Source organism: Vicugna pacos, chromosome 8 (genome assembly GCF_048564905.1).
Source record: "Vicugna pacos chromosome 8, VicPac4, whole genome shotgun sequence".
Classification (NCBI taxonomy): Eukaryota; Metazoa; Chordata; class Mammalia; order Artiodactyla; family Camelidae; genus Vicugna; species Vicugna pacos.
This window is the reverse complement of record NC_132994.1, coordinates 77,924,120-77,943,206: the sequence shown is the minus strand read 5'-3', so window position 1 is coordinate 77,943,206 and position 19,087 is coordinate 77,924,120. Positions and strand designations below refer to the sequence as shown.

The window sequence follows — 19,087 nt, the reverse complement described above, 5'->3', positions numbered from 1 at the left end:
AGGGCTTTGAGGGGTCGCCTCCCTGGCCCGAGCCCAGCTTTCAGAAGAGCCGCAGGCAGAGAGCGAAAGCCGACAGCCCCCTCGCCAACCTCGGGCCTGCACTAAATCCCTCTCTGCCTCTGGGAAGCCGCGTGCCTGCCTGAAGCCACAGGTGCCCCCCGGCCAGGCGGGCCGCGCCCCAGCGGGGACAGTGCGCTGAGCGGGGCGGGGAGGACACGCCACAGCCATGCCGGACCGCGGGCTCCTGAGGCCGAGCGGATGAAGGTTCCCCTGCACCAAGGCTGCAGTCAGCAAGGGCGCTCCCAGCGGGGGTGCTTCAAAGGGACAGTCAGAGCTGCATTCGCAGAGGCAGCCATCGGGACGTGCGGCAGGACACGAAGAAAAGCCAGGCTGCGCCCCCTCCCTAGAGCTGGGCAGAGATGCCCATGCAGGGCCCACGCTGCGTGCCGTCAGCACCGCCTGTGTCTCCTCAAAGCGCCGCGGGCCCCGGCGCACTGGGGCGTCCACACGGGGCAGGAAGCCCCACTCCGCCAAGAAGCCATGTGTTAAAATGAACTGTGAGAAGCAGAGCGCCCTCGGTTCCCTCCTGCTCAAGAAGATCAGCAGAGGCCGCCCCGCCCTGGGCAGGCCCCACGCTGCCAAGGGTCCCCTCAGTCCTGCCAGGAGAGCCTGCCGCAGGTGGGGGACCCTCCTTCTCCTGAAGTCAGCTGATCTAAATGTCACCCTCGTCCACAAAACACCGCCACAGAATCACCTGTGTCTGACCAGGAGCCTGGGCACCAGGGCCTGGCCCCGCAGACACGCGGTCACCCCCACGCTGGCCTCCAGTTGCTGCTGGGTGGGACGTAACATGGCTCGTGAGGAGTGAGCAGAAGAAACAGGCTGCACGGGGCCTCTGTCCCGTCTCCAGAGGTGACAGACACCTCATTGGAATGCCGCCAGCCTCCACTCAACCCCGTCCCGGGGGTTTGGGGTCCCCGTCCGGGCTCTGCATGTGGGATCAGTCACAAGGGCAGGTCTAAACGTGCAAAACAGTGCGGGGGGTACAGCTCAGTGGTGGGGCCCCTGCTCAACACGTGAAAGGTCCGGGGTTCAATCCCCAGACCCTCCGTTAAATGTATAAATAAATAGCAAAATCTGGCCAGATCAATGAAGGAAACAAAGTGTAAAACAGGCAGGAGAGGACAGATGAGGAGGGCTGGGCGTGTGCGCAGAGGCAGGGTGTCGGGGGTCAGCCTAGAGGGGGCCTCTGTGCACCGCGAGCTGGGGTCTAAGGAGCCCGGGGGTGACCGAGAATTGAGGATAGTTAAAAAGCAAGGTGCGCCCATCCAGGAGCAGGGAGAGGACGTGAGCATGCGGGTAAGGCAGGGCGATGAGCATGCGGGTAAGGCGGGACCAGGTCTGCTCTGGGAACAGCCCGAGGACGGGGCAGGAATTCTCGTGGACGAAACGCGACAGGAGGCGGGAGAGGCCATCAGGCTGGACGACGTGGTTGTAAGGAGCGTCCGAACCCGGTGTTCGGCAGCAGGCCACTGTGGGAAACGCCCCTTCTGTCCCCACCCCAGCTTTCCTGGCCCCGTCCACTCGGTGTGATAAAGGGCTTGAACTAAAGGTCTGACTGCTGCCCACTCTGGGTGCAGTGCACGTGCCTTTTAACAGGGGCCCCATGTGTGCTGCTGGGCACACACAGTGACACCGGGACCCCCGCGTCCCAGTGGCGCTGGAGCAGCACCGCGGGCGGAGGAGCCGCCCTCTCTCTGCTGGACGTAGAGCAGCCGCGAGCCTGTCTCGGGTGGCTCAGGCGGATTCCAGTCCTCGCCTCGGGGTCCCACACGTGTCACCTGGGCCAGGCCGCAACCCTTCCCTCCCCCACGAACTGGCGGAAAGGACCGCGCCAGCCCCACTGGCCTGACAAGAGGGTCACGGAGGACGGGGCAGCCGTGCACCCCTGGGAGGAACGCACGCAGCTGGGACCAAGCGCGGGAAACGCCAGAGCCTTTGGTCTTTATCGCTGCCCTCCCAACTGGCAGAACACCCACAGTCTCTTCTGGTTCAAAGCAAATCAGGAAGAAACCTGGACACTAACGCGCCACAGCGAAAGAGCATTCACTTAACAAACACGTATAAATTAACTTCATATAATTAAAAAACACTGCCACAAAACTTCTTCCCTGATAAAATTTTGTAATTAATCTTTGTAACTTCTATGAATAGAATGAAAAAATTGAACATAATAGTTGAACTGTCATTCAAGACCATAGAGAAATAAACTGACTCAATTATATACTGATAGAAAAGCCTGAGCGGTGCATATGTAGGTACAATGTAGTCTCAGGTTTTACTCATTCAATGAGTGTCCAGCCACGTAATGACAGTGATGCTTTTTCTGGTTAACGAGCCAGCAGAAGCATGCTTTATCTATATTTGTGCTGGATTTCAGTTAACAGAAGTCCAACAGGAAACCCTCAGGACACTTAGGTCTCTGTTTCACTTATCCGTGTCTGTTTGTTTTTGGCTTCATTGCGTTTGTCTTAGATGAAACAGCAACGGCATCATCAAAGTGGCCACGGGGCACGGAAGCAAACGCGCATTTACTGAGTGCCTGTCGCGTGTAGATTTCAGACTCAGAGTACTTTGTTCTCCTTTGCAAGAGGGTCACTTCTTAGAACTACTGTCACTTGCGGGGAGGGTGCAGCTCAAATGGTCGAGCGCAGGCTTAGCTTGAGGTCCTGGGTTCAACCCCAAATAAGTAAATCTAACTGCCTCCCGAAAAACTTTAAAAAAAAAACCGCCATCACTTACGCTCTCGAGCTATTTGCGCACATCCGCGTGCATCCTGAGCCACGCACAGCAACCACGTTCTCCGTGTCTGGTGACGTAAGTAATGTCACGTTGTTTTAGTACAAACGCTGGGGCTTGGGGTTAACACTGTGAACTGACGTGAAGACACACCAGGGGAAAAAGCAACACATTCTCAGTTTGGTTTCTTCTGTGAAGAAGTACGAAAGAGCACCCAAAACAAGGTAAATTTTTAAAAGCACAGAATAACAAACAAACCACAGATTATTTACCTTTTGTTAAATAAATGTGCCTACTCCTACCAAAGAAGAGTATCTTCTAAACATGTGAAATAAATACAAAGGGAGCTCTCCTGACGCTGAAATCTCAGTGGCCGCGGTGGTCGTTCCGTACAACCTGAGTGTTTGCCGTTACAGCACCAGACTTAATGAAGTAAATTCTGCGTGTAGCATCTTAAAACACCAACCAGGTCCAGCTTTCTTCGGACGCTCAGAAAGAGCAAGCGTCTGGACACCACAGAGACAAGACCTGGGCGTTCCGCGCCTCGTGTCTGCGAACCAGCTCAGCACCGTCCTTCTGCGTTCTCCTCGTTTAGGCGGGTCTGAATCAAATTACAGTGGAGGGTACCTTGTGTAAACTGGAATTTCCTGAAACACTGTTTTCAGTCCCACTAAATACTGAAAGCCCGCACTGCTTCTATTAGTTAATTAGAACCGACAGGTCACTTAAGGCCTAAAAACCTGGTAACAGTAAGAGACGGGTGAAACACGAACACACTTGTTCTATGAGATCACACGGAACGAACTCTATCAAATCCTGAATAGCTTCCTACTGACAATTAAATTTGCTTTTTTTTTTAAAAAAAAAAGCACATATCCAGTGACATTTTTAAGATAATTTTGTATTTCTTTCTCGAGTTAAATGTAGGCCCCACCACATGGATTCCCCCATGGGAAGATCGCAAGGTCCACCTGAAAATCTGAAACAGCCGGCGTCTGAATCAATTCCCCACGCACTACGGCGCAGAGGCAAACCAAGTGAGTTTTGGAAATGCGGTGACAAGATGGAACAAAACTAACCCCGTTTCTAAAGATCAGGAGAGAGGCCCTCAGGTTCACATCTTCACTCAGTAGCAAAATGTGCCCGTAATGGTCTCCTCGAGGAAGCAAACGCTACAGATCCCACACTGCGGGTCACGTGCCTGCTGCGTGAGCACGTGAGTCAGACCCTCGGGTTTTGCTGTTTCTCGTCTCAGCCCCGGGGGAGGCAGCCAGAAAGCAGAGGCATGGCTCGGGGCGGCACCAAGGAGAAGGGGCAGGTGGGACCCTGGGTGGGACAGCAACAAGGCACATGGCGGGGTCGGAGCCCCGTGCGGAGCCCCGTGTGGAGGGGCTTGGGCCCCCCTCCCGCTGCACCTGCGGGGGCCACGCCTCACGGGGCATCTGAGTGGCCCCCCTACAGTCTGTCCTGGGGCTTCCAGGGAGCCGGTAAGGTACCCAGAGCAGGGCACTTCCATCAGGAGACGTCGTGAGGGCAGTGACGGGGGAGGACAGTGACGAGGCAATCGGGCGACTCGCCGACACCGGAACGGTGGCAAACCGTTGGGATTTGTATTAAGAATGCACTTGGAAAGAAAACCCACCAGCACCGGCAGCAAAGACCTGAGGGGGCAGGTCTTCCCTCGAGGCCAGTCCTAGAAACGTCTGCGCCGGGCCTGAGCGCCCCTTGGCCAAACGCCTAAGCCTGGAAGGACCACCGCGTGCCAGTAAGAACTGGCAGAAAGCTGCACTCGAAAAGGCCGCGGACGCGCCGTGAAGGTAGCGGGGAGCGTGAGCCCGAGCTGCAGAAAGCATCGGCTTCCATGAACGGGGTGAAAGCCCTCGCCCGACCGGCAGCGACCCATCTCCCGTCTACATGGTGACGACTGCCCGTGTAAAAGGCGGAAGTTCCGGCCGACACTGGCGTGTCGCAAGTGCAACCCACAGGTTCACGGATTTCGAACTAAATTAGCAAGGGGTGTGACGTCCCCGAAATCACGTCAAAAGCAAAGACTTCCTGCCAAGCATCCCCCTCTGTATCTAACACTGCAGTCTGCTCGGCGTCTGCAGAGGGACCTCTCAAATTACCTAGCGAGTTTAACAGAATACCCCAATTTGAACTATATTTTGGTGGTCAAGCCACAGAATTACTCGCATGGCTCCTTGGTAACCAGGGAAAAAGATGTGCTTCGCCCGTAACTTCCACAAGCCCCTCCAGGTCTGTGAACTCCATCACACGAGGCCCCTTTTTACCTGAATTCTTACTGGTTTTGTTCTGTCGACTTTTAACTTGTTCAGTCCAAAGTGTGGGGTAACGCGATGCGATATCTAATAAAGCAAAATAAAACAAAAATTATTGTAATTCATCACGAAAGCATAAGTAAAGATTTCACCTCTCAAGTAAAGAACTCAGCAGGCATTCTGAAAGCCAAAAAACTCAACACAATAAACAAATACATACAGTACATTTTAAAAGAAACGGGAAAATGATTATGTGTGTGAGACAAAAGGAAACGACAGTACACAGTACAAAAATCTTCAGCATGTATTTTTCTTCCTTTCTTCATCTAAAAGTGTAAATAAAAGTAATATAAACCAGACAGGCTCCACTGGGAAGAAACAGGTTTTGGCCAAAAGCCCAAAGTCCGGGAAGCTATCCCTGCTCGGTGAGGTGTCACTCCTGGAACGCGCAGGCTGTGCGCTCGGCTGCAGGACTCTGCACGAAGTGCAACGTGTGAACTGTAACTTTGCCTTAAACGTCCTAGGAACACATCTATTCGGTAATATTGTTTAACAGATACGGCTGAATATTCACGGTGTGGGTCGTACACCACGTGCCCCAGGGCCACGCGGAGGCAGACTGGCTGGGTAGGACACGCCTCTGCCGTCTGCCACATTGTGAACCTCCGTGTTCTGCCAGTGGAGTGGTGTTCCGAGGGCTCCGTGAGCCCACGTAACCGAGTGCGTGGCAGTTGGTGCCGCACACAAGGCAGTTGTTGTCACTGTCATTTGCAAACCACAATGTAAGCCTACCTTTCTATCTTTGATTTATTAGGTGTGGTCCTCACATTCTGTCTTCAGACCCCGATCCCTTTGGACCTGAGAACGTGTGAGACAGGGGCCAACACCCACAACGATGTATCAAAGCTGAGGGTCAACCCTGTCACGACCACAGAGTCCGCGGGACTTAGAAACATCCTTACACGTGTGCCCTCGTGAAGCTGGCCTCACGCGCCATGTGCTGGTGACCACGCGATGCAGGGTGAGCAGGGAAATGGCATGTTGCTGTGCCCTTTTCCTTTTCGTATTTTTTCACTGAAGTGTAGTCAGCTTACAATGTTGTGTCAAAATCTGGTGCCCAGCACAGTGCTTCGGTCACCCATGAACACACACATATTCATTTTCATGTTCTTTTTCACCATAAGTAACTACAAGATACTGAGTACAGTTCCCTGTGCTCTACAGGAGAAACCTGTTGTTTACCTATTTTATATATAGTAGTTAGTATAGTATCTGCAAATCCTGAACTCCCACTTTATCCCTTCCCACCCCCTTCCCCTCATACCCTTTTGAAACGTCTATTTCATTTCATTCAACTGATAAAATTTCAACTCAGAGACTTACACTTAAAGAAAGGCCCTTTTCTCCCCTGAGGTTTCTGTTCCTTTTTTCCCCTCTTCTTACTTTCGACTTAAAGAAAAGCAGCGTGCCCACACTCTCCACGCCGTCAGGAGAGACGGGGGCTCCAGAAAGCTGGGGAGGGCCGAAAGCAGCCCGTCCTGCACGCAGTCCTGGCGAGATGCCCCGCCCACGCCCGGCCCCACCGACCCCCGACCGTGACCCCAGCCCGCCCCTCCCCAGGCTCACCTTCCTCGTCTCCCTGCGGCTGAGTGTCCAGCACGGGGGCTGAGGCATCATCTGAATTCAGAACGGAAAAGATTTGCAAGGAGACTACAATCACGAGAGTAAGCCGAGTAAGTGCACGCTCGGAGGACGCGCAGGGCCGCAGCGGCCCGCAGACCAGCCCGCCGCCCCCCACTGCACGGCCCGGGAGCGGCGGCCTCAAGACGCCGCTCCAGTGAGGGGGTCGGGGGGACAGCCCGGGGTGGGGCACGCGCACTAGGCCCTGGGTTCAAGCCCCAGTGCCTCTACTTAAATAAATTAAATTAAATTAAATTAAATCAAATGCTGCTCAGGGCTCCCAACAAATCCCATGGGGGAGTGTCAGTGGTGGTGTAACCCGTTGGGGCCGACAGGGCTGGTGTAGGGGGAGGAGCAGTAAAGTGGTCCTGGGGGAAGGTGGGGGGCAGGAGCCCCTGGTCTCCCGAGTGGAAGGCGCCCTGGGGGTGTCTGACCCCCGGCCTCCTGTGACCACGTCCGCAGGAGAGGACACGTGAGAGGGCGGGGACAAGGACAAAGGCGTCAGAGGACAGAGGAGGGGTGTGGATGCTACAACCCTACGCCACGTCCCTGTGTTCCACACGCATCGTCTTTCTTCAATTAGCTGAAAGCCCCCTTTGGCTCCCTGTAAAGGAGCCCGCGGAGGGTCTGCCCCCTGCAGCGGGCCCCACGGGGACGCAGTTACGAGGCCCGCTGTAAAGCCCCCAGGACCCCCCCAGCCTTTTCACCCAGGCTTGCTCATCCATGTGATTCTGTTACATAATAATTTCAGAATCAGAACACGCTAAACAGGCAGGAATAAGGGGCAGCTATGTTTAACCTCGTCAGCTGTGCCCCATTCCCGCCCCCGCCTCCGGCAGCGGAGGAATAAAAATGAAGTTTCCCGTATGCTCCTTCCAGGGGAAAGCCGAAGAAAAAGTTTTTAAAAATCCTCAACATTTAACCATCTCTCGAAAAAAGCTTCCCATCTGTCAAAACACTGACAAAATGTAGCATCGTTTCTTTGCAGTGCTCAAGGCTAACGATGATGCTAAGAGCGCTTCTCTGTGGATTATTGTGTACCCTTCTTCCAAGAATGAAAATGGGGAACATATTTAACATATTTGAAGCAGAACAGACTGAGAAAAAGTCTGCATATTTAAAAGCCCCCTGGAATGACAGCCACCAAGCACATGATTGATGCTGTACATTTTTGCTGAGGCTTGAATGGGTCACCACTTGGGGGCCACCAGCCTGACCGCTGGGGCCCCGCCAGCCTGAGTTCTCAGCCGAGCTCACCCTGGCGAGGGGCGAGCGGGCGTCCTAGAGGGCGGGTGAGGAGCGACCGCCCCCATGCCCCTACCTGCCATCCCTGGTTCCTGCCTCTGGCCCTCCGCCCACAGGACCCCTCACCCCGCCCGTGCTCCGGCCCCTTGAGTGCGGGTCCCCGCGTGACAAGCCTGCCGACACCTGCAGAGCTCAGCCTCCAGAAAGCGACGGGGCGTGGCGAGCTCGCCCCCCCCTCCAGGGCTCGTCCCGCCCAGAAGCGGCTTGGTTACTTTAGTTCAGGCGTTTCCTCTGCCGTGCGTGTCTGTGGACCAGGGGCTCAGTAGGAGGAACGTGGTCTTTCCTTAAATCCATTTCTGAGCCCACGTGCCAATTCCCCAGGGATTTAAAAAAAAATTTACAGCGGATTTGACACGTATCAGCACGAACAGGACCAGGATGCCCCCCCACCCCCCTCTCGGTTTCTAATCATGAACATCGCACGTCCTCTCCTCTGAGGGTGCCAGTGCGCCCAGCCCGCATCTCAGAGACTCAGATCCCAGCGTTCTGTGCAATGAATGCATTTCCTCCAAATGCAAATGGTCTCCCAGCCTGGGTCTGACCCCTCACCTGCAGGATGGGCCCTTGTCCCCGGCCAGGAGGCTCTCTGTTCCACATTACACCTGTCCCCACTCTCATGCCCCCCTCTCTACAACACCCCCTCCTCCACGAACCCTCCCCGAGGGCCGTCCACGCTGGCCGGCATTTACTCGGGGGCCAATGTGTGCCGGTCCTGTGGATTTATCTTAAAGTTACAGACTTTACAATCTTTCCAGGGCAGGGACGGTGCCCACCGTGGTTTCAATACACGCTCAAGAGAGCGGGGTTGGATAAAACTCGGGTCTATTCGACTGTACGTCACTTTTCCTTATTACTGGTCTATATACTACAGCCTGCACCAGAAAAAAGTGCCTAAGGTTTTGTACAGTCTTTTCATTTCATCTTACAAATAGATTCTGACTTCACAGGTTGCTGTGAGATAAAAGAAACTGTGCGGCTGGGACTAAGGGGTGGTGGCTGAGGAATGGGCGAAGACAGCGGTGCCCCCTGGGACCTGGCGAACTAGCGGCCACCAGCAAGGCGCCCGGGGCCAGGGCAATTGCAGAGGGGACCGTCCCTGCTCCGTCTGGCTCGCGCTGGCGCTGGTCCCAGAAGGAGTGCCTGTCCCAGGTGGAAACGGGCCTCTTTCTTATGAGGAGCCAGTGACATGTCTGGATCTTGTGCTTTGAGTTCAGTGCGGAGCCAAAGTCATCCCCCGCGCCCCCCGTGCGGGTGTGGACGTGGGCAGTGCTACCGTCGCCCACAGGTGGCCCCACACAAGCCGAGCCTGGGAGGCGACCCGCACACCAGCAGCTCTTCCAGACGGTGCAGCCGGCACCCACAAGTTCCCCGGCCACCTTAGGGCTGCGGAGACGTTCGCTGAACCAGCGAGTAATTAGCACATGGGCTCCCACCTCATCACTAGTAAAAGCTGACATTTTAACTTGAGAAGTTATTTTTAGGCCTGGATTGGACTCACTGTAATAAAATAGCAAGAAATTCATTTTAAGATAGTTACCTGTTTTCCCCGTGCCTTCCCGTTGGGGTAACTTCTCATTTATAGAACCTGAAAGGGGAAGATAAGGGGTGAAATTATTGGCTCTCAGGTGTCATCAGTAATTATCACACGGATATAAATCAACTACACACGCTAAAAAATTTTTAAATTTTTAAAATCCCCCCCAAAAAGAAATCTTTAGTTAGCAGGTGAACACTATATATGAATAAAAACAATATAAATTTTGACACAGGAGCTTGTTCCATTGGGAGGAATTCACAGTGCTTTGTCTAGATAAAAAACACAAGGTACCTAGTACCCCAAGGCGACACTGTCATCCGAAACCACAAGGAAACGTAAGATTACCTCCTCCCTCTGTGGTCACCTGGCTTGTCATGAACATAAGACCCTTTAGGGGACAAAATATTGCAGTTTCTTCACCCGAAAAAATGTCCTAATAACCTTTTTAACATTCATCACTATGGGGGGGGCAGTACAGTGAATTAGATTTTAAAAACTTTAAAAATAATAAAAGATATGCAACTAAAAATAAATAAAAACCCTCATTTCAGCTGAATTGTGACTTATGGAAAACGGAGGAACCACTTGTAAGGGAAGCACAGCGAACACACTAACGGAAGCCGAGCGATTTGCGACACAGTCGTAACAGCTGCCCTGAAGTTCTGTGCAGCAGGCGGCAGGTGCTGTTCCTCCCTCCCCCTCAGGCTGCAACCGCTTCGGGCGCACTTCTTCCCCGTCATCACTGCACCCACGCAAAAGAGGAAGCGGATTCTGTTCCACGTTACTTTGGAGCTCGTCTGCCGGTCCAGTCCGGGGTCTCCCACTCAGGAGTCCCTCAGAATTCCCGTAACCGTTGCCAGGCAGGACTCCGCAGCAAAAGCATCTCAAGAAATGTAACTTGAAGTCCATGGCTTGCTTTTTTTCCCTTGGGAATATGGCACTGAAACAGACCCGCGCTGACACAAAGATGGACACTTTATGACATCTGGAGGCTGTTTATCTTGTCCTGGAAATACTGGCGGTGCTGCAGGACACGGTGCCGGCCTCTGGAAGGCCGTGCTCTGCAAGGACGGTCCCACGGTGTCTGCTTCCCTCCCCGGAAGAGACAGCCCCGCTCCCAGCTGCTCGTCTGAAACAAGTGAGCCACATGCATTTGGAAATGCACTTTGGTTGGCAGATAAAAACGACCCCGATGCTCCTGGTTCAGCTGTCCACGTGACGTGGGTGGTGCTCACCAAAGGGGCCGTCAGTCGTGGCCCGGCTGCTGCTGGGATGATTCAGTGACGTGCGACCTGCTCCCAGGGTCAGAAGACGGGACTTTACTCCGGTGAGAAGCCCCGGGGGACACGGGGGCCGCCAAGGGGCCTCTGCACAAAGCCTTCAGGACCCTGCTTTTCTTTTCCCTCTCTTTGCACCATCTCTTTACAAATCCAGGTTTCTGAAAGGGCTTCAGGTTCTCAGTCATGAGTTTATTTTTATCCTGTGTTTCTGCAGTGAGTCAACAAAATGTTTACTATTTTGACTGGAAATGACGACATTTCAGCAATATTTCTGAATGCAACTGCACGGGTTTTACTATTCTGAGCCAAATGAGAACAGCCCCAGTAGTAATGACACCACCCCCCACCCCCACCGAGAGAGCCTCTCACGTGAACGAAGACCCTGTAACCCGGGGCCTGGGGACTCCGCCCTGGCTCACGGCCTGAGGGGCCGCTGAGGTCTGGAGGGACATTTAGCAACTGTCTTCCTCCTCCCCCGGGCTCTCTTTCTCCCTCCGAACCAGCCAGTGCTGTGTTTCCTCATCAGCTCTGAATTCCATCAGCGTCCACTTACAGAAAAGCCACACGAAATTAATTCCACCTTGTTCTTAGTACACAGGAGGTCATTTTAACACGGAGCCAAGTGCCCCTTGGTAACCTGCTCCATGATTCAAATATTCTGCCGCGCAGAATCTGGGGGCAAGTCCAACAGGGCACTTCTTCCCACCTGCAACCACCTCTGGACAAAAAGACCCCCTGAACCCTCCGGCCCGGCCTTCCCGCAGCTCCGGGGCCTCCAGGACCCAGGAGGCGGCGAGATCTGACGCCGCGCAGCCAGGCGGCTGGCAGCGCCAGCGCTCCCACCGCGTTTCCTTGCACGTAGGATTTGCTGACGAACCCTCAAGAGCTGGAACAGGTGAGATTCCAGGGTGTTCGGTGCAGAAAGAGGGCCCGGACAGAGGACTCTGGAAAGCAGTGAACAGCCCTGCCGACCGGGGCTGGCTGGCTGGACCTTCAGGCAAGAAGGCTCTGGCCTCAGTTTCCTGTTTCAAAGGACACACTTGAATTCCTCCCACTGCAGCCCTCACCCCATTTAAAGGCTATTGTAAAAGGGTGGCTTTGCAGCACTTAGGCTGTGCATTTCTGGTGGAGGAAACCACAAAGCTGCACTGTGAGAAGAACGCCTGTGGTTTAGGGGGAAAACAACGAGCCTCGTCACCCTGAGCCCTTGGTTCAAATCCAGCTGCACCCGGCAGCCCAGGGCGGGGCCGTGTTCAGCGAGGGGGCTGGAGGTCTGAGAGGAGCTCCTTGCACAAGCACTAAACGCACTGCATAAGCGACCGAGGGGAGGAGGGTCTGGGACGTGCGCGGCTGGGCGAGCACCGGCTCAGCCAGAGGGACGGACGGCCCCTCGGAGCCCGGCCAGCCCGGCTGCAGTGACTTACCCCGCCTGGGACCTCATGTCCGAGAGTTGATCACAATGTCACGTGGCCTTGCTTCAGCCAAAGGGGGAGAGAGGGAGGGAGGGAGGGAGAGAAAGAGGGAGGGAGGGAGAGAGGGAGGGAGGGAGGGAGGAGGGAGGGAGGGAGGAAGGGAGAGAGGGAGGGAGGGAGGGAAGTGGAGTGAAGGGGCAGAGGCTAGTTCCCCAGCATCTTCTGGAAGAGACCCCTCCTCCCGCTCCTTGGGGTCAGACCACTAGGCTGACAACACTGGGCTCTGAAAGCAGAGGCCCCGTGAAGCCCGGTCATCGGGAGCTTGCAGCCTGCACGAGACCCAGCTCTGAGAAGCTCCGTCTGCTTTGCAGCGATAGGCATTCAACAGAAACTGTTCAAAGAATGCACATTACAGCTGTGCCTGTCGGGACTGTCTGTGCAGCTCCCCCTGCGTGTTGGTCATCGCTCTATGGCCTTCACATGCGTCAGGCCATCTAATGCTGACAGCAAGCCTGCAGCAGGCACCACTGGTGTACCCATTAGATGGATGAGGAGACTGAGGCCCAGAGAGCTGCATGATGGCCAAGGTCACTGGGCCAGTAAGTGGCAGAAGCTGGGTCCGGGCTGTGCTTTTAGCCTGGACAGGAGCTAGCTTGGTCTGAGCGGCCAGGGCGCCCCCACCACAGAGGAAGATGGAAGGGGCGTGGGGCACAGGCCGGCGGGGGGGGGGGTGGAGCGCGGCAGGTCCCAGAGCACAGCCGACACTCGGAACACTCAGAAGCATCTCTGTAAACGGCACGTCCTCTGTCTGCGGGGACACAGGCCACCCCTCCTCATCTCAGCCTCTGCAGAGCCCCATGCTGGGCCGCATGTGGAAGGCCTGAGGTCACTGCAGCCCTGGCGGTTCCGGGGGCACCATTTGACCTCAAACCTGCTCACCCCCTCCCAGCCGTGAGCAGGTGCAGGGGTGGGGAGCAGAGTCAGAGAGGGGCCGAGCCTGGGACACACTGCGAAGGTGCAGGGCCAGCGCCCCGACCACACAGGAGCAGGAGTTCCTAGAAACCAGCCGGCCCTGCCCCCGGCCCCCTGGTGGGGCGCTGCCCTGGGGTGGGCGTGAGGGGCCGTCATGCGGCTGAGAGGACGTGCACACCGGAGCCATCAGGCAGACTTTCGTAAACCAGTGCGGCACAATGCCCCGGCCACCTCCCAGAGCTGACGGGGACGCAGCCCCGTTTACGTCCGTGTCAAAGCAGGTGAGAAACTGAGACGTCCGAGCAGCAGGGGGGCCACGGCAGGTCCCCGAGTCCGCCTGCCGAGCGGCATCGGCGTGGCCCCATCCCTCCCAGCCGGACCCAGGGCCGGGAAGGCCCCGGGGGCTTCACTCCTGCCCACAGCACCAGCGTCCGGCTCTGACCTGTCCTGCGGTCTTCAGGGCATGGCAGGGATCGCGCCTTGGTACTGGCTGGTCCGATCCAAAACCAATTCCACGGCAACGCTTGCTGAGTGTTAGTAGACGGGGAGGCAGCTCTCCTGAATGGGAGGTCTTCTTGTGTGTGACATGAGACACTCTGGACCGACCACATCCAGGACGTCACAGGCAGATGTGACACCTGACACCAGGTGAGCGAGGTTTCCTAGAACCATGACTTCCAAGACCGCTGACCCTGGGGACCCCGGCTCTAAAGGAAACAGAGAAGGAAGCCACGGAAGCCGTCTGCACTTTCATCCTCCTGCCTCTGTGGACACAATAAAAGGGAATACAGACAATTCCTCCAGATTTCCAGTCCTGCGAGTAACTGGAAGTACAAACTCTACAGTTAATGAACGTCTCCACCCAGGGGAGGTCCTGAGACCCAGGGAAAAAGCGACCCACTCCTCCTGGAGTTTTCTCCATTCCCGGGCAGGGCTCTGCACGCCGTGAGCCCGATGGGGCACAGAAAGCAGCTGCCCCAACGCAGACTTCACCTGCGGCTGGGCCCCTCAGCAGCCAGCCCCCCCCCCGCCAGCTGGAGGGCCTCTTGTCCGCACTGCAGCCCCTGCCGAGACCTGGGTGCCCACCGTGAGCTCTGCCTGTGGCCCCTGTGGGGTCCCTGAGGCTGTGCCCCGACTTCTCAGCACCCGGGTCCAGCTGCTGTTCCGAGGCCCAGCACACCCCTTCCACCAGACGGCTGAGGGGCTCGGGCCAAAGGCTCCTGGTCATCTTAGAGGATGTCCAGGCAGTGTGACCGAGACAGGACCCCAGCCGGCCGCCAGGCCACCCGGAGGGAGATCCAGGACGCCGCCAGCATTGGAGATGGAGTCGGCACGGGGTGGGGGTCTCGGGCTCCCCAGCCCGGAGGCACTGCGTCCTCACCTGGAAACGCATTAAAAAGTGGGCCCTCAGGCCTCCTCCCAGACCCACTGAATTAGAAATTCGGGGTGGAGCCCACGAGCCTGGGTTATCAAGCCCTTTTGTGGCCCAAAATCCAGCTCCAGAGCCCTAGGGGAAGGGCCCAGCCTGCGCTTCCTGCAGTCACTGTTACTGTTCATTCTTCTTCTTATTAACGTATCTTTCTGTTATTACGAACTTGTCTGCCGAGCTCCAGAGGCTCCCTCTAGCCATCCCGCCCCCAGCCCTGCCGCGGTGTCTCCCATTTTCCTATTTCTATGTTTCCGTGGACAGAGAAGCCAGGCAAAATTGACTTGTTTCCACCCAGCGAGCCTCTGGGCCAGCCCCGCGCCCCGTCCCGAAGCAGGGGTCATCCGTGGGCTTCGTTCTTCATGAGCCGTTTCCCCTGTTAGAGATTCTGCCTTCGAGCAGCTGCAATTCCTGGGCGGACGGGCATCAGATAAAAGGAATGTTCTGAATTCACTAACTGCTGAGGTGTGCACGCTGACCGCCCCACGGCTGAGGGCTCCCTTCTCGAAACGGTAAGAGAGGAAGGCTGTCAGTCACACCTTTTTCTTTAAAAAAGTGAGAGATTATTTCTGCATTTACCTTCCATTAGTGTTCACCTTAGTGTCTTTGCTATACATTTTTTATTTTAACGTCTGAGCGCTGCGGACTCCCTCGGCCAGAGAAGACAAGCATCCGAGCCGCCTCCTACAGAAGGGCTGCGTGCAGCCAGCGGTTCCATCAGCCTCCCCAGCGTCTGACTGCTGTGACTGTGCATTTTAAAAAGGAGCCGTCAAATAGGCTGTGCTGTGTGTTCAACAAGAAAACAGGAAGGAACATGCACACACTTGCCTTTACTGCGGAGACATGGAGCGTCCCCGCAAGAGGTCACCCACTGTCCTTGAGCGGGCTCACAGAGACCGGGGCCAGCTACTTCTGAAGACCTCAGTTCACTGTATAAAGTCACTAAATATTAGAAAATACGCAAGAAAAGCCAGTTAGGGCCGTGTGATGGGGAAGGGCCGTTCGTGCTGTTTTTAAAGTCACGGAAGTGGCAGATGAGCCAGTAAATTCACTGTGCGTGAAGTGCAGTCACAGAGCGAATTACAATAAAAATCAGCCACGGACACCAGAAAGGACTCTTTTTTCTGAAAGGAAAATTAGTAACAATAAAATGTTGCCATCAGGTAGATTAATAACTCGAAAGAAGTCCAGACTGAAAAGGGAAAGGCAGCCAGCCAGCTGCGGCTCTGGGCTCAGACGCCCCCCGAACTGCCGCCCAGTCCAGGGCCCTGGCCACCCGCAGCGGGTGCGGGAAAGCCTGTCTCCTGGCCGGCGCCGGCCGGACGGGGCACTCCGACACCCTCACACTGACTCAGCAAGTAACCACAGCTTGCGGTCTTTTCCTTGAATATTTCACTTAGTTTTTAAATTTTTTTCATTATCAATTAAATTCCATCTGAAATTTCCACAAGCTGGAACTTTAACAAACCTTACACATCCTGTGCTGGCTGCATCAGATTACTGTTTTGTGTCACCACAGGCGTAAAATGAACTTCCTCGATACTTCAAAAATCGCCATAGCGGTCTGTGTCCGAAGGTGACATCATGGATCTGTTTTGCTGGAAAGTCACTTTGTCCGTGAGTCTGCACTCAAGTCTGGCAGCAGAGCTGACCCCTCTCCCGGGCTTCCTGTCCGTCGGAAAAGTGGGCTCCGTCTCCGGTGCGTCTTCTCCTCCTCGTCCCTGTTGTCTGCTCCTTCATTTCCTTGCCAACATGCACTGAAACACTGTCTCTTAACAACTATCACGTTTCAGGAAGAGAATTTTAAGCCTGAGGAAAAAGCCATTTTGACAGGGAAAAAAGTTCCCTCTGATCTGCATCCTTTCCAATCAAGTGATCGGCTCTGAATGTGCAAGCCCATCGTTCTTCTGAAGAGAGACTTCAGAGGCACAGCTGTGTTGTTGATTTCAGAATTGGGGAATTCAACTGTTCTGGATGTTTCTTCCAAGTTCCTCAGCTATGCAGGGCCCTTAACTTAGTGCCAGGGAAATATACAAGTTAAAAAAAAATCTTCTCTTTAAAAAGTGAACACTTTCAGAAGCCCTAAGGATGTTCATACAGTCAGAGGTCCACCATTCCAGGTGGAGGCCACAACTTTAAGCACAGTAGGAAAATGCAAAGATCAGGGTTACAGGAATTAAACCATAGGTTGAAGAGTTACCCAGTCCAAGCCAAGATTCTCTGTCTTCATGACCGAGCCTGCCCCAACCCCAGTTTAGAAGCTGGTCAGAGAGGCAGTCAGATTGTGTCTGAGCAGAAAGAACTCCCAACAACGACCCCGAACGGGATCATTCCTGTCCCCAGGGGCGCAGAGCCTCCTTCCATCATGAAAATCCAAGTGCACATGATACCCTACTCTGTGAGAAAGGCTGCCTCCAACATTTGCCGTGGCCACGTCCGCTGAGCAAGGAGACGCCCGCTCCTTCCCCGGCACCGCTCTCCCTACAAGGGCCTTGATCTAGAGAGGGCTGGGCGGGCTGTGGGCAGAGTCCCAGCCCCCTTGTAGGTGCTTCTCATCTGCCCTGCAACCCATGGCCTGCAGCCGACTTCAAACACATACCCCGAGCGAAGCTTCATACGGAGAGTCTGTGGGTATTGCAGCAATGAGGGCCCCTGCATGCAGGCTCAGCTCACAGCGTCGTAAACCGCTTTGTACTCCTGCCAGGAATCAACTCTTGGCCGGGTGCACAGTTACAGAGGGAGATGAGATTAAAACCCTGAAGCTATTTCCAAATAATCGAGAATGGGGGAGCTACACAAACCCTCCCACCCTCGGGAAAAGTGTCCTTTGTTTTTCAGCTCGCCTCCCACCCCTCAACAACGTCAGTCTTCAGATCTTTAGAAAGAAAATGAAAAGGAGAAAATCCTGCAGAATAAACATAAGTCAGCTGTGCAGGAGGAAGACGCAGGGCCCCGGGCCCTCGGCACCATGGAGGATGGAGGGGAGGCCAGGTCGGCTCCCGGCATCTCCTTGACTGTCCTGAGCATCCCGGATGCAGGCGAATCCCCTGTCCTCCCAGCCCGAGCAGACCCAGGGTGGGATCACTGGCCTGGGGGGGTGAATCTCCAGGGCACAAGCAGGAGCGCCCGCTCTCGGGCAGGGAGAGGCCGGAAGAGCGTTAGGATGGAGCTCAAAGAGCAGCTTTTTGGTCTCAGTGCGACATGCTATTTCCTCAGAAGGAAAGCTTCTCAGGACCCCGCTCACCTTCCCCACCTGACAGAGGAGCCAAGATGCTACGGAGAAAGGCAGCAAGGCCACAGCAGCTGTGAGGGTGAGTGGCAGGAAGGAGACAGTCTGCGCCTTCCGGGGCCGGTCTGTTCAGCAGTCAGATAAGTGGGGGCACCGGGAAGACAGGTGGAGCGGGGGGCGGAGGGTCTGGAGGATGGTGGTGGGCCCACATGCAGCCTCAAGGGCCTTTACTTCCCCTAAATGAGCGCCAGCAAGACACCGGTTAGAACCCGACAGCTACCGCTGCGCGGCGACCACAAGGACCTACCAGGCACGACCCAGTGCCCATTGTAACACAAGCAGCATTGCGGCTCAGCCCCACCCATGGGTCCTTCTGTGGGCGTCACGGGTGAGGACATGCGCACAAAGGGGGCGAGCACGGCGAAGCGCTCCAGGGGCGAGAGCCGTCAACCAATCAAGAGACCACCTCCCAGCGAGGGCGTAAGAGGAGGGGCGGGCAAAGGCCTCGGCCACCGCCCTTGGATCAGCCCGCCTCCCGCTCCTGGAGGTGCCCTTCCTTTGCTAACAAGTCCTTGACTACACAGCGCTCCGTCTCCCATCTGAATTCTTCTCTTTCAGGTAAGACAAGGACCAGGGTCTTCACCCTTCCCCTTCTGGGGCAGCAGGTCAACTTGGCCCTCTTCTTCAGGGACCGTCTCCTCCAGGACACCTCTCTGCGGTCTCCGCCACAGAAGCCCCAGGCCCGCGATGTGTGTCTGCAGAGCCTGCCCGGGATGCGGGCGCCTGGCCTGGCAAACGCTCGGTGGGCAGTGCTGATGGAGGTGCTCCTTAACCACACGTGGCGAGTGGGCTTCTCTGGAGGAAGGTGGAGCCCGGGTGTCCTCCTTGACGACTAGGCCGCCAGGAATGGGCACCATCATTCACGAAGGAGAAGGCTCTGGTCGCTGTCTTAGGGGTCCCACCAGGTGTGAATGGTCCAGGCATGCCATGTCCCTGGGGACTAAGGCGCCGACGTCTCCCCCACGAGGCCCACGGCTGCCTGCACCCGGAGCTCCACCGAGAGCCGGAGCCTGAGGTCGGAAGGAAGGACGAGGCCGCTCACCTGCTGATGTGAAAACCTGCGCTGATGAGCTGCCAGCTCCCGGCTGAGGAGGCAAAGACGCGAGCT

At 55.7% G+C, this 19,087-nt stretch overlaps 1 protein-coding gene across 3 annotated transcripts in view; it reads right to left on the bottom strand.

The window, feature by feature from the left end:
* Window positions 1-19,087, bottom strand: part of SMOC2 (SPARC related modular calcium binding 2) — a 139,374-nt gene that overhangs the window by 62,975 nt on the left and 57,312 nt on the right. Inside the window, exons 5-7 of one of the 3 annotated variants that reach the window (XM_072966242.1) lie at window positions 9,601-9,648; window positions 6,705-6,788; window positions 5,091-5,165 (exon numbers count right to left, since the gene is read on the bottom strand). The exons of 1 other annotated variant lie outside the window; for it this stretch is intronic. In XM_072966242.1, the coding sequence (XP_072822343.1) occupies window positions 5,091-5,165; window positions 6,705-6,788; window positions 9,601-9,648 (207 nt within the window). The remainder of the gene's footprint in view (window positions 1-5,090; window positions 5,166-6,704; window positions 6,789-9,600; window positions 9,649-19,087) is intronic. One more of the 3 variants, XM_072966243.1, reaches the window with a different exon arrangement.